This window comes from Manis pentadactyla, chromosome 10 (genome assembly GCF_030020395.1).
Source record: "Manis pentadactyla isolate mManPen7 chromosome 10, mManPen7.hap1, whole genome shotgun sequence".
In the NCBI taxonomy this organism is placed as follows: Eukaryota; Metazoa; Chordata; class Mammalia; order Pholidota; family Manidae; genus Manis; species Manis pentadactyla.
The window spans coordinates 126836972-126849333 of record NC_080028.1 but is presented as its reverse complement, the minus strand read 5'-3'; the positions used below and the strand labels follow the sequence as shown (position 1 = coordinate 126849333).

Genomic DNA, 12362 nt, shown 5'->3' with positions numbered 1-12362 from the left:
TTCCTGCATATGTCTAAGTAACTTCCTTATCTATTAATTCTTGAACCATACGTCATTTTGGTTTTGAAAATAGAAGTTGACTTCTTCCCTGTGAGTTCACTCCCACGGGCGCCCCAACCCCCATGCTTCTCGTTTTCCCAGTGCAGAATGTCTTAGCTGGTCCTAAGTCAGTCTGCTCTAACAAAATGTCATTGACTGGGTGGCTTAAACAGTACACATTTATTTCTCATAGTTCTGGAGGCTGGATGTCCAACCCAAGGTGCCGGCAGATGTCGTGTCTTATTCCTGGTTCCTAGGCAGCCGTCTTCTCACGTGGCAGGAGGGGACAGGTTGCTTTTTGGGATCTCTTTTATAAGGGAACTAATCCCATTCATGACCTAATTACCTTGCAAAGGCCCTGCCTCCAAATACTATCGCAGAAGAAGTTAGGCTTCCACATACAGATTTTGGGGGTCACAGACATTCAGCCCACGCACAGATGATGACAGCTTTGGGTCAGATTCCTCAGTGAGGGGCTGTGACCCGTACCAAGGCCCACACTGGCCTCCTGGTGTTCTTCTGCGGCACCCTCTCTGACTTGTTCAGACCCCTTCTTGGGTAAAGACACGGGGCCCAGAGGGTTGAGGGATGGCCTTTCCCCACAGGGCTGAGCAGTGTCCCCACCTCTGGGGCTGCGACCAAGGGGTCTGTGCCCTGTCAACCAAGGGTCATCAGTAGCATAACTTGCCCCAGAGTTCCTGGTGTGATCAGGGAGACCAGCCTGCCCTTGAAGCAGAGGTGAAGGTCACCAGGTGCTGTGTCATCGGGGAGTCAACCTGCTGTAACTGCCATCTCTCAAAGCCCTTCTTAGGTGTCTGGCTTCACAGCTCCTCACCAGAGCAGTTCACTGGGGCGTCTTCTGTTCCCACGTTACAGATGAGGTTAAATAGTGAGGCCCGTGGTGCAAGTCCACGGCAGAGCAAGGAGTCAACCCTGGTGTAGTGGTTGTCTACTGCTGCAGGACAAATTGCCCCAAAACATAGAGGCTTAACCCAACTATAAACACTTATCTCCTAGTTTCTGAGGGTCAGGAATTTGGGAGCAGCTTAGCTGGGTGGTTCTGGCTCAGGGTCTCTGATGAGGTTGCAGTTGAGATGTTGGCTGGGGCCACCATCATCTGAAAGCTTAATTGGAGCCAGAGGATCTGCTTTCCAGATGGTTTGTTGGCCTGGTGCTGGCTGAGGGCAGAGAGCCTGCGATCCCGCCGTGGGAGCCTCCAGGGCCTGACTGGGTGCCCTCGCTGCATGGCGGCCGGCCTCTCCTGGTGAATCAGACAGGGTGCTGTGAGGAGGCCACAGTGCCTTTGGTGACCCAGCTTTGGAACGGGGTGATGTCTCTTTCACCAGATTCTCTTTGTTAGAAGTGAGTTACTAAGCTGCTCACACTCAAGAGGAAGGGAGTTAGGCTCCACAATATGAAGGGAGGGTGTGTCGGTTTTCTAAGGCTGCTGTGATTAAGTGCCACAAGCCAGGTGGATTAAAATAACAAACAGTCTAGAGGCCAGAAGTCCAGAATGAAGGTGACAGCAGGGCTGAGTCCTTCTGAGGCTGTGAGGGAGAATTCAATCCTCTTCCTTGCTTCTAGCTTCTGTAGCTTAAAGTGCTCTGGCTGGTAGATGGTCTTCACATTGCCTTCCCTCTGCATGTGTCTGTCTGTCCAGTTTCTCCTTTTATGAGGATACTGCTGATAACAGCTTAACTTGATCTTTGACAGAGACCCTGTTTCCAAAGTTATGTCACACCATGGTGGCTGAGGGTTAGGACATGAACATCTTTTTAGGGACGTGATTCAACTATTATCTGGAGAAGTGTCAAAGAGTTGTGGACATATTTGGATATTGCCACACTGCGGGGCGGAGCAGGGTTGGCCTGAGCAGAGGGCCAGGGTGGGAGCGTGCGTGGCACGCCTGTGGCTGGCATGACCCAGTGAAGGGTGTGGTGGTGAGGGGCCAGGAGCAAGCCTGGGCAGGAAATGGGAGCCAGACCTCAGAGCGAGGGGCGTCAGAGCAGAGGGCCTCCGGAGGGGTCTGGGTAGGAGCGTGGCCCGGCAAGGGGGCTGGAGGAAGAACCTGGGCCCGGGGCAGCGCGTCCGGAAGGAGCTGCTACTCGCTCCTCCTGCCCAGGAGGGCTCTTGCGGCTGCTGCCTCTGCCCTGGGGAGTTGCCGAGCCCTCCTGCGTCCGCTTCTCCAGTGCTCTTGTCCCCCAGGATGGGTGGGGGGACCCTGGGTCCCTTCCTGACCTTGGCTGCTCCTCTGCAGAGCTGGTGGCCCATGGGGACCTGGTGCAGGGTGCTGTCTGGAGCCGGGATGGAGCCTTGGTGGGCACGATGTGCAAGGTAAGCAGGTGGACAGTGAGACTCAAGTGCCTGCAGGGGGCCTGAGGTGTGCCTGGCTCTGTGCTGGGCCAGTGTGTCATGGAGCACACGTCCTAAGCTCTGCCTCTGGGGCTTGGCAGAAGGGCACTGAGGTCAGGATGAACCTTCAAGAGCCCCCTCCCCACCCCAGCTGCCCTCGCACCTTCTGGCTACACCTGCATCTGGGAGCCCCCTCCCCACCTTGGTACCAGGACCTGGGGTCTCTATCAAGCCGGGGCCCAAGCAAAGCCCCATGCCGACCCTGCTGGGCCTTGTTTTGTGCCACTCAGCTGTCACACCCTCAGCCAGTCTCTCCTGGCAGCCTGTCTGCTTTGTCAAAACTGCCTTCCTTTCTGTGAGGCTCATGTTGAGCAGCGTCCATACGCAGGGTACTTTTTTGGCCCCCACGTGCAGACAGTAGGCCTTGGGATGCTGGCTGATGCCAGGCCCTGTGTCCCCCGGTCCCATGCCTTCCCCCTCTCCACACCCTCTCTCCCTTGGCAGGGAAAGCCAGGCCCCATCTTGGCTGTGCTCAGTTCTAACTCCTGTCCTACCTTGGAGCAACTCAGCCTCCCTGGAGCCCTGATTCCCCCGCAAGGCTGGCTCCCTTCCCACTTCTCCCTCAGCTCCCCCAGCAGAGGGAAGCAGCCGCCAGCCGCCAGGGGGCGTGCCAGCCCCACGGATGGCTCCCGCTCCGCACGGCTGGCTGTGCCTGTGAGCCCAGCCAGGACCTGTGTTCATGGCCCGCCATCACCCCCTCGCAGGCACCAGCAGGCCAGGCAGAATCCGTGCCCAGGCTGAGCCCTATCTGAACCCAGCATCTTACTCCTGCCCTCGATGGTCCAGCTGCCTTTAGGGAGTGCTCGTGTGCCAAGCACGGTGACTCTGAGAGCACTGCCATTGCTCTTGTGCTACCCGGGGCTCGGGTTTGTCCCAGTCACAAAGCACATGAGGGTGGGTTTGGCATCCTGACCCAGACCATCTGGCTCGGCTCAGAGGCTCTGTTGCCCAGGTGGGAGGGGCCCTTGCTGCCAGGAGGCAGTTTCTCTCGCCTGTCGTCTATGGAGATCTGTGGTCTCACTGTCTCTCTCCCTGTCCTTCTGTCTCTTGCTGGCCTGACTGTCTCTCCTCAGTCTCTAGTTGTTTTCTCGCTGTCCTTTGCTGTCTTTTCTCTGTCTCTCTGTGTCCTGTCTTTGTCTCTGTGCATCCCCTCTGTTTCTGTCTTTCTGCCCCTCCTCTGTCGCTGTCCCTCTCTCTTCCTTCCCTTTCTTTGTCCCTCTGTCTCTCTGTCTTCTCTGTGTCTCTCACTGTTCTGCCTGTCCCTGTCCTGGGTCCTGTGTCTCTTCTGTCTCTAAACAGCCTCCTTCTAACTCTGAGGCCGTGGAGTGGAACAGGGCTCAGGGCTAGTCGCTGAACCCGGCCTGGTGACCACCAGGCACATAGCACTGCTCAGTGAGCTGCAGCAAGGAAGGCGTTGCTAGGACTGACACGAGAGCCTTGGAGCCACGCATGGTGTTGGAGGGAGCCTGGCTTTTGAGCCTCCTCTAGACTGGCCCCCTCCCTCATCCAGCCATGCGCTTGCCCAGCGCCTGCCCTGTTCCTGCGCCGCCCGCTCTCCTTACTTGGCCCTGTCTTCCCCTCCACGTTGTGTGCCAGCAAGCTGCCGTCTTTGCCTTTGCTCGCGTTCCACCTCCCTCAGGTGCCTTTCCCTCCCAGTGCAAGCTCCCCTTGTCCTTCAGGGTTCAGCTCAGGTTCAGGTTCCCCCCTAGAGTCTCCTGTGACCACGCTCAGACCCAGCACGTGGGTGCGGGCTGTTTGCTATCCCTGCATCCCAAGCACCAAGGCAGGGGCCAGGCAGGAACATGGAGTTCCATTGTCCCCCCCACCCACTCTTGCACTGGTGTGGTGCATTTGCCACCCTTAGAGCACACAGCTGTGTTAACCAAAGCCGGAGTTTGCATCAGGGATTACTTTTGTCGCTGTGCATTCTGAGGGTTTTGACAGATGCGTGGTGCCACGTGCCCACCACTCCAGCATCGTATAGCACGGCTTCACCCCCTTAAGGGGCCTTGTGCTTCCTCTGTTCATCCCTCCCTCCCTTTCACCAACCCACTGGTAACCACTGGTCCGTTCACCGTCTCCATGGGGTCTGTCTTTTCCCGAACGTCTTGTTCTGCAGCTGGAACCGCGCACGGTGTGTGGCGCGTCCCTGTCAGCTGCCTTCACTCGGCGACATGCGTTATGGGCCCTCTGTATCTTTTTGTGGACTGATAGCTGGCTTTTTTTTCATTGTGGTAAAACACACAAATCATTATAAAATTTACCATCTTAACCGTTTTTAAGTATACAGTTCAGTAATGTCAAGTATATTTTACATTGTTGTGAAAACATCTGAATTGAAACCCCAGACCCATTAACCAGGTACCTACCCCCTCCCCATCCCTTCCCCCGCTCCTGGTAGCCACCCTTCTGCTTCTGTGCCCCGGGATCGGATGACTTTAAATACTTCATGTAAGTGAAGTCATACACCATTTGCCCCTGTGACTGGCCGTTTTCATTTAGCGTAGTGTCCCTGCGGCTCATCATCTGTCAGCGTGTGACAGGATTTCCCCTCTCAGACCGAATGATACTCCATTGTGCCTCTGTGCATGTTTGGTTTATCGCTTCATCTGCTGGGGGACACTCGGGTCGCTCCACCTTAGCTGCTGTGGTGAGCATGTGTGGGCACACAGCCCGCTGTGACCCCATTTCCAGTTCTAACGGGTGTACACCCAGAAGTGGAGTTGCTGGATCATATGGTAATTCTATTTTTAATTTTTTAAGGAACTGCCACACGTTTCCACAGCAGCTGACCCATTTACATTCGCACCAACAGTGCGTGAGAGTTCCAACTTCTCCACATCCCCACCGATACTTGTTCTCTGGGTTTTTTGATAGTAGCCATCCTAATGGGTATGAGGTGATGTCCCATTGTGACTTTGATTTGCATTTCTCTGATGATTACTTATGTTGAACATCTTTTCATGTGCTTTTTGGCCATTTGATTTTTTTGTTGGTGACTTGTATGAATTCTTTATGTATTCTGCATACCAATCTTTATCAGATACACGATTTGCAAATATTTTCTCCCATTTCGTGTGTTATCTTTTTACTTGGTTGATTGTGTCCTTTGATGAACAAAAGTCAAGTTTAATGTAGACCCATTTGTCTATTCTTGCTTTTGTTTTCTGTGTTTTGGTGTTGTATCTAAGAAATAATTACCAAATCCAATGTCATGAAGCTTTTCCCCTATCTTCTCTTCTAGGAGTTTGATGGGTTTGGGTATTAGCCATGTAAGTCTAGGGAGAGGAAATCCCGGGCAAAATACCTCTGAAAACCGAAATCAGTCAAAGGGAGAAATAAAGTTTAAAACACATGTATTGCTTAAAACTGCAGTACAAGGCCAGCTCCTCTACTCCTGAAGAAGCAAGCCAGCCCCTCCCTGGTTTAGACACACCCTTGGTTGCCCAGGTAATTACCCATTGACATGGAGATGACCTTCTCTCCACCCCTGAGGATAGGCAAATGCACTAAAGCCAGGAGAGATACTCTGGAAACGTTACAATTTTACCCACAGGCCACCCCTCCAGAAATCTCGCCTTACAATCTACTTGTTCCTCTTCTTCCCCAGTGGTCCCTGGGCGAGAAAACTGGAGCATTGTGACCAGACTAATGACATACAGTAGCAACAGTAATAAAATCATGATAATCCTCAAGCCAGAGGATTCAGCAGGGTTCAAAGTCTTACACAGATTAAGTCCATAGCCCGTCTATTCCAGGGTCAGGCTGTAGCTGAGCGTTCAGAGCAGTCATCATGCGGCAGCTGCCGCCAGGGGGCGCATTCAGGCCACAGGGACTGTAGGAGAAAATAGCCTTAAGGGCGATAAGGTACATGTTTAATGACACCAGCATAGGCAAATCTTGTCCATCAGGTAGGTTACATGCTAGAGAGTGGTCCTGTGATAGAAGGGTGGCAGGAATGGGACCTCGTCCTGGTCTAGTACACCAGGCTTTCACCCCCCTCCCTGTGGGAGTGACAGATGGGTCAATATATAGGGCTCCGGGAGGTGCAGTCACTGGCCCATAAAGATAAAACAAAACTTCCCTGTAAGATGCTCTTACCTCCCAGACATTTTGGGTACACTACTGTGACCTTTGGGGGCCACTCTGCTGTATTCCACTCCAGGAACACACAGGAGGCCAGCTTCCAGGCCTCTCCCCCGAGGTGCCAGAAGGGCCAGCCACTGCCGGTCCGTGTGTCAGAACGCCCAGGGCCAGGGCCATTCAACAGTGTCTCCAGGGCTTAATGCAGTAGGGCTGGCGGCAGGATGTTGCTCTGCTGGCCACGTCCGGGCTTCAATAACTCCTCTTTGGTTTGGACGTACAATTGTATAGGAGAGGCAGCAGGTGTGTTGGAGCTAAAGCTCCTTTATGTGGCTTCTCATTGAAACGCTGCAGCACTGCCCATAGGCGACAGGCCAGATTTCAACAAACCATTGCACCTCTCTATCATGCCTGTCCCGGTAGGATTATATGGTACATGAAATTTCCACTTTATTCCTAATTGCTGCACCCATCCTTGTAATGCTTGTCCAGTAAAGTGGGTGCCTTGATTGCTTTCAGTCACCTGCAGGTGGCCATAGGCTGCAAAGAGATACTCCAGGCCCCTCTCGGTGGTTTGCTGATCGGCATGAAGTGCAGGCAAAGCAACCAATAGTCCATAGCTGTGTCCACACAAGTCATGGCATACCGATATCCTTCTGATATGGGCAGAGGCCCAATATAGTCTATTTGCCACCTGACAGGGGGTATTGGCCCCCTTACTATTGTCCCATGTTGCTGTATCAGTGGCAGGCTTTCCTTCTAGCCAGCACACCTGGGCCAGTATGTCTGCTTCATCATCCTTGGGGTTGCCAGAGGCAAATGGCCAGTCACATGATATACATACAGTCTTAGTCTGACCAGAGGCCCATAGGTCTTGCCACAACTCTTGTCCCCAAAGGGGCTGGTGACCAGCCATCCAGCTGACATGATACCAATGTTGGTAGCCACAGGGTCAAGCCCCAATAGACAGCCCAGCTGTCAGTGCAGACAACTATGGGGGAAGGCTCCTGGGTGATCACAAGCCATACCGCCCACAACTCAGCCCATTGACAGCTCTTCCGCTCTCCATCCTCCATCCATATTGTCTCAGTCTTAGGATGGAAAGCCACAGCCCTCCACTTCGGGGGCTGCCCATGACTGGAGCCATCAGTGTACCAAGCATCTTCAGGTATAGACTCCTGATAAGGAGTCTCAGCTACCAAGGGCTGAAAAGCAATTTCTTCCTGCTTTCCATTGGTATAGGTCACTGGCCCCAATAAGCATTGGAGTTTGCCACTTAAGGGGCTAATAGAAAGGAGGGTGCTGTGATGCTGTAAATATGCACCCCATTTGGCCACTGTAGGTGTCTGTGCCACGCCACTCCGTGGCCTTTGGGTCCAGTTTTGCACCCACCCCGTGATGTGATAGGTGGTTATTACCTTGGAGCAATGGGCTCCGTAGCCAGCAAGGCGTGTTACACAGCAGCCAGTTGCTTCTCTATCAAGGTGACCCAGACCTCTGCTCCTTTCTTAGTTGTGACCAGATTCCAATAGGTTGGCATGTCCATTCAAGCCGCTGCCAAAGACCCTATCCATAACCATCTTCAGTTACATGACCATCTAGCTCACAGGGCCTTGATGAGTTCACTACATTCAAGGCCTACATGGCCTTGACTGCCCCCTTGGCAGCAGTAAAAGCAGCTACACGTGTCTCATCCTAGTCCCACCTGATGCCCTTTCATACCAGCCAGTATAAGGGCTTCAGAATTTGTGCCAACTGTGGGATATACTCTCCAGTAGCCAAAAAGACCCAAAAACTCTTGTAATACTGCCACAGTGGCAGGGATGGGGAAGGCCTGGACCTTGTCTATAACTGCTTCAGGAATAACTTTAGTGTTACCCGACCAGACAACCCCCAAGAATTTCACAGACAAACCAGGTCTTTGAACCTTGGTGCTGTTCACACACAGTCCATCCTTTTTCCTGTAGATGCTGCAGCAGTCTAGGAACTGCCCCTTCTAAATCTGAAAGAGAATCAGATGTGAGCATAGTATCATCAATGTAGTGATACAGCCACACCGTTTGCGGTTTCCTCCATGTGGCCAAGTCCTGGGCTACAAGTCAGTGACAGACGGTGGGACTGTGGAGGTATCCCTGTGCAAGGAGAGTGAATGTCCACTGCTGGCCTTCCCACATGAAGGCAAACTGTTCCTGGCTTTCCTGTGCTATGTCAACAGAGAAGAAAGCATTAGTAAGGTCTACTACTACTGATACCCCCAGTTCATGGCTGCGGGTGTCCAGAATGTGTGTTATAGAGGGGGTGGCAGCATGCAAAGGGGGTGTGACTTTATTCATTTCCCTGTAGTCCACGGTCATATGCCAGGAGCCGTCTGGCTTTCTCACTGGCCACACTGGGGAATTAAAAGGACTATGAGTGGGCTTTATGATGCCCACCCTCTCCAACTCCTGGAGAGTTTCTCCGGTTTCCTTGTGCCCCCCCCCCAGGCAATTTATACTGCTTAATATTTGTCACCTGCCAAGGTACAGGCAGAGCTGCAGGTGGGTGCTTAGCATGTCCCCTCAGAACTGCCTTTACGACATGTACCCTCAGTCTGAACTCACCTGCAGTGATCTGCAACCACAGGCCCTGCAGGATATCTACCCCCAGAATATATTCAGGGATGGGAGAAATGTACACAGTATACTCCTTTGGGTGTAAACACCTTGTACCCAATGGGATTTGGGCTTTCTTCACTCTAATTGCCTTACCCCCATAGCCATCTATCACAGCAGGGGTCCCAGGAAAACGCTCAGGGTTGCCATGAATCAGAGAACACTCAGCTCCTGTGTCCAACCGGTGCCAGGACACATTGTACATTCACAGGGAACCAATGAATTGCTAATTCTACATGTGGCCTCTGGTCCCCACCATGTCCCCAAAGGTGGGGACTTTGACCCCCCTCAGTTGAACCGTGATGCCCAATCGTCCTCCTGTGGGTCTGAGGGCCCAGCGAATCCTGAGTACTGTCTCCCATGAAGTTTTGCAGGGACACAGGCCGGGCATGAGGCCTTGACTCTGGTTTCCATATCCTGGACCTCAGCGGCTGGAACTGCTGCTCTGGCTTTAATTGGCGCCACAGTTCTAATAATATTCTATTGGGCTGCCCATCAAGTTTTTCGTTCAGTACCCCGGCCTTTACCAAATCAACCCACGTCAGGGTCCTCGAGACCTTCTCGCGGCCTTCTGCGTGTCTCCTTTCAGTCATAGGCTGTACTTCCCTCCTTGCCCTTATTGTTTCAACCTCCCCCAGATCTGCTGAAGTACACGTAGCCTCACATACAGGTTGCCCTGTGTGGGGGCAAGAGTAGTCACTAGGGACCCAAGGAGAGATGTGGGAGCTGTGTGCAGCACCAGGTTTCTCATTCCTATAATGAACACCTTCTCATCAGGGCCCTAGGGGTCCATATTATAGATGGTGTTTTTCATACCCAATTCCCGCAGTACCTGTTGGAGCTTTGCATACGTTTTCCAACTACTGGGAAAATATGGTAAATCACCCTGATTAGGCCAAACTACCCTGATGGCAGCTGTCAGCCATTCCAGGAGGGTCTGATTCCCTGAGGCATGATGGGCATTTTGCAACCGCTGCGGGAGGGAAGGGTGAGTTGTCAGGGAAGCCATTCTACTCATCTCAGTACCCGACACAACAATGTTTTCCACCCCCATGTCCCAGAGACGTAAAAGCCACGTAGGCAGAGATTCCGATGGCCTCTGCCTATACGGGACGCTCATGTCCACCAGCTCGTCCTGGGCATAGGGGCGGAGCATGGAGTGCTCCCCAACCTGGGGAGGGGGCTGCCCCTCTCCCTGAGGAGCCCACGGTTGTTTCGTTTTTATTTTCTTAATTACAGCCAGGCGGGCCTTTAAAACAGGAGAAGATGGTACCTCTGGCGGTGGCCTGGGTAGCAGATCCGCCCACGGCCCCGCCGTCTCCTCCTCCCTCCGGCTTCTCCCCCCAACGGCTCTGGCTCCTCCGCCATTTCCGGGGCTGAAGGCTCTACTCTTTCCTCCCCCTCACCCACGGCCTCCTGCAACACAACACGGCTTTTCCTGCCCTCTCCCCCCATCCCAGTCGCTAAGGAATCTTAGAGGAGTGTGACCCGCCTTTTTAGTAACTGTCTCTCTTCTCTAACAGCATCCCGTAGGTTATCGCCCAGCCCCTCCAAGCAATGCTGAAGTGGGTCTCTGGTGCATAAGTCCCTCGATAATCCCCTCTTTCTCCTGTATAACATTTTCCACTATCTTGATGAAAAGGGACCCTACAATGGCAGCCACTACACGGCCCCCTAGGGTCTCCAAGCAGTCTTCCAACCCACGGAGGGCTGATTCTGCAGCTTCCGGTGTTTCCACCCTTCCCCAGTTCTGTGGAAGGCCCCACCCCTTTAAGAGGTACTTTACCCTTGACCAGTTCCCCACTAGGGGTTCCCAACTTGGAAGTCCCACAGCTGGGGGGATAAAAACAGGTCAAGCGGCACCGCCGCATCCACTGGGACCTCCCCACCATCCACAGGAGCAGCCCTCCCAAAGGTCACACCCATTATGACAGATTTCGGGTTCGGCGCATCCTGCCCACTGCTGCCAAATGTAATTCTGGGGAGAAGAAATACCTCTAAAAACCAAAATCAGTCAAAGGGAGAAATAAAGTTTAAAGCCCGTTTATTGCTTACAAACTGCAGTCCAGAGCCGTCTCTCTCCTCTGCTCCGGAAGGAAGCAAGCAAGCAGGCCAGCCCCTCCCCTTAAAATCTCAGGTTCAGACACGCCCTCGGTTGCCCTGGTAATTACCCATTGATATGGAGACGAACTCTCCACCGCTGAGGATATGCAAATGCACTAAAGCCAGGCAAGGTATTCTGGAAATGTTACAATTTTACCCACAAGCCATTTCTTTTTATCAGTGAATTATATTCCATTGTATGAATGTACCACTGTTTATCCATTCGCTGTTGAAAGACATGTTGATTGCTTCTAGTTTTTTTGGACTATGATAAAACTGCTGTAAACATTTTCGTGGACGTAACTTATTTAGGTAAATACTTAGGAGCACAGTTGCTGGATCATGTTTTTAGCTTTTCTAAGAAACTGCAAACTGCCATAGTGGCTGTACTTTCTGCGTTCCCATCGGCAACGAATGAGAGTTCCTGATGCTCCACATCCTTGTTAAATTTGGTGTTGACAGTTTTTCAGGTTTAAGCCTTTCTAACTGATGTGTGGCAGTCTCTCCTTGCTGTTTCCATTTACAATTCCCTAATGAAATATGTTGTTAAGCATCTTTTCATATGTTTATTTTCCATCTGTGTGTCTTTTTTGGTGAAGTGTTTGTTTAGGTGTTTTGCCCATTTTTAAATTGGGTTATTTTGCTTTATTTTTTCTGAGTTTTAAATGTTCTTTATATGTTTTAGGTACAAGTCCTTTCTTAGTTATGTTCTCTGCAAATATTTTTTCCCAGTCTTTAGCTTTTGTTTTCATTTTCTTCACAGTGTCTCTTGCAGGCCAGAAATGTATAACTTTTCTAGTATTTTTAAAATTGTTTTATTGAAGTACAGTTAATGTATAATATTAGTTCCAGGTGGACAGCATAGTGATTCAACATTTGTATATGTTACAAAATGTCACTATAAGTCTAGCTGCCATCTGTCACCACACAAAGTTGTTGCCATGTTATTAACTGTATTCCCTATGCTGTGCATTGCAGCCCTGTGTCTTATTTTATAACTGAAGTGTACCTTTTAATCCCCTTCCCCTATTTTGCCCATTCCTCCACCTCCCTCCCCTCTGGCAACAACCAGAT

At 51.8% G+C, this 12362-nt stretch overlaps 1 protein-coding gene across 4 annotated transcripts in view; it reads left to right on the top strand.

Moving 5' to 3' along the window:
• The window catches only part of CORO7 (coronin 7), a 54471-nt gene that overhangs the window by 7279 nt on the left and 34830 nt on the right, over positions 1–12362 (top strand). For all 4 annotated transcript variants that reach the window (XM_036920452.2, XM_036920454.2, XM_036920453.2 and 1 more), the window contains one exon: positions 2297–2373. In XM_036920452.2, the coding sequence (XP_036776347.2) occupies positions 2297–2373 (77 nt within the window). The remainder of the gene's footprint in view (positions 1–2296; positions 2374–12362) is intronic.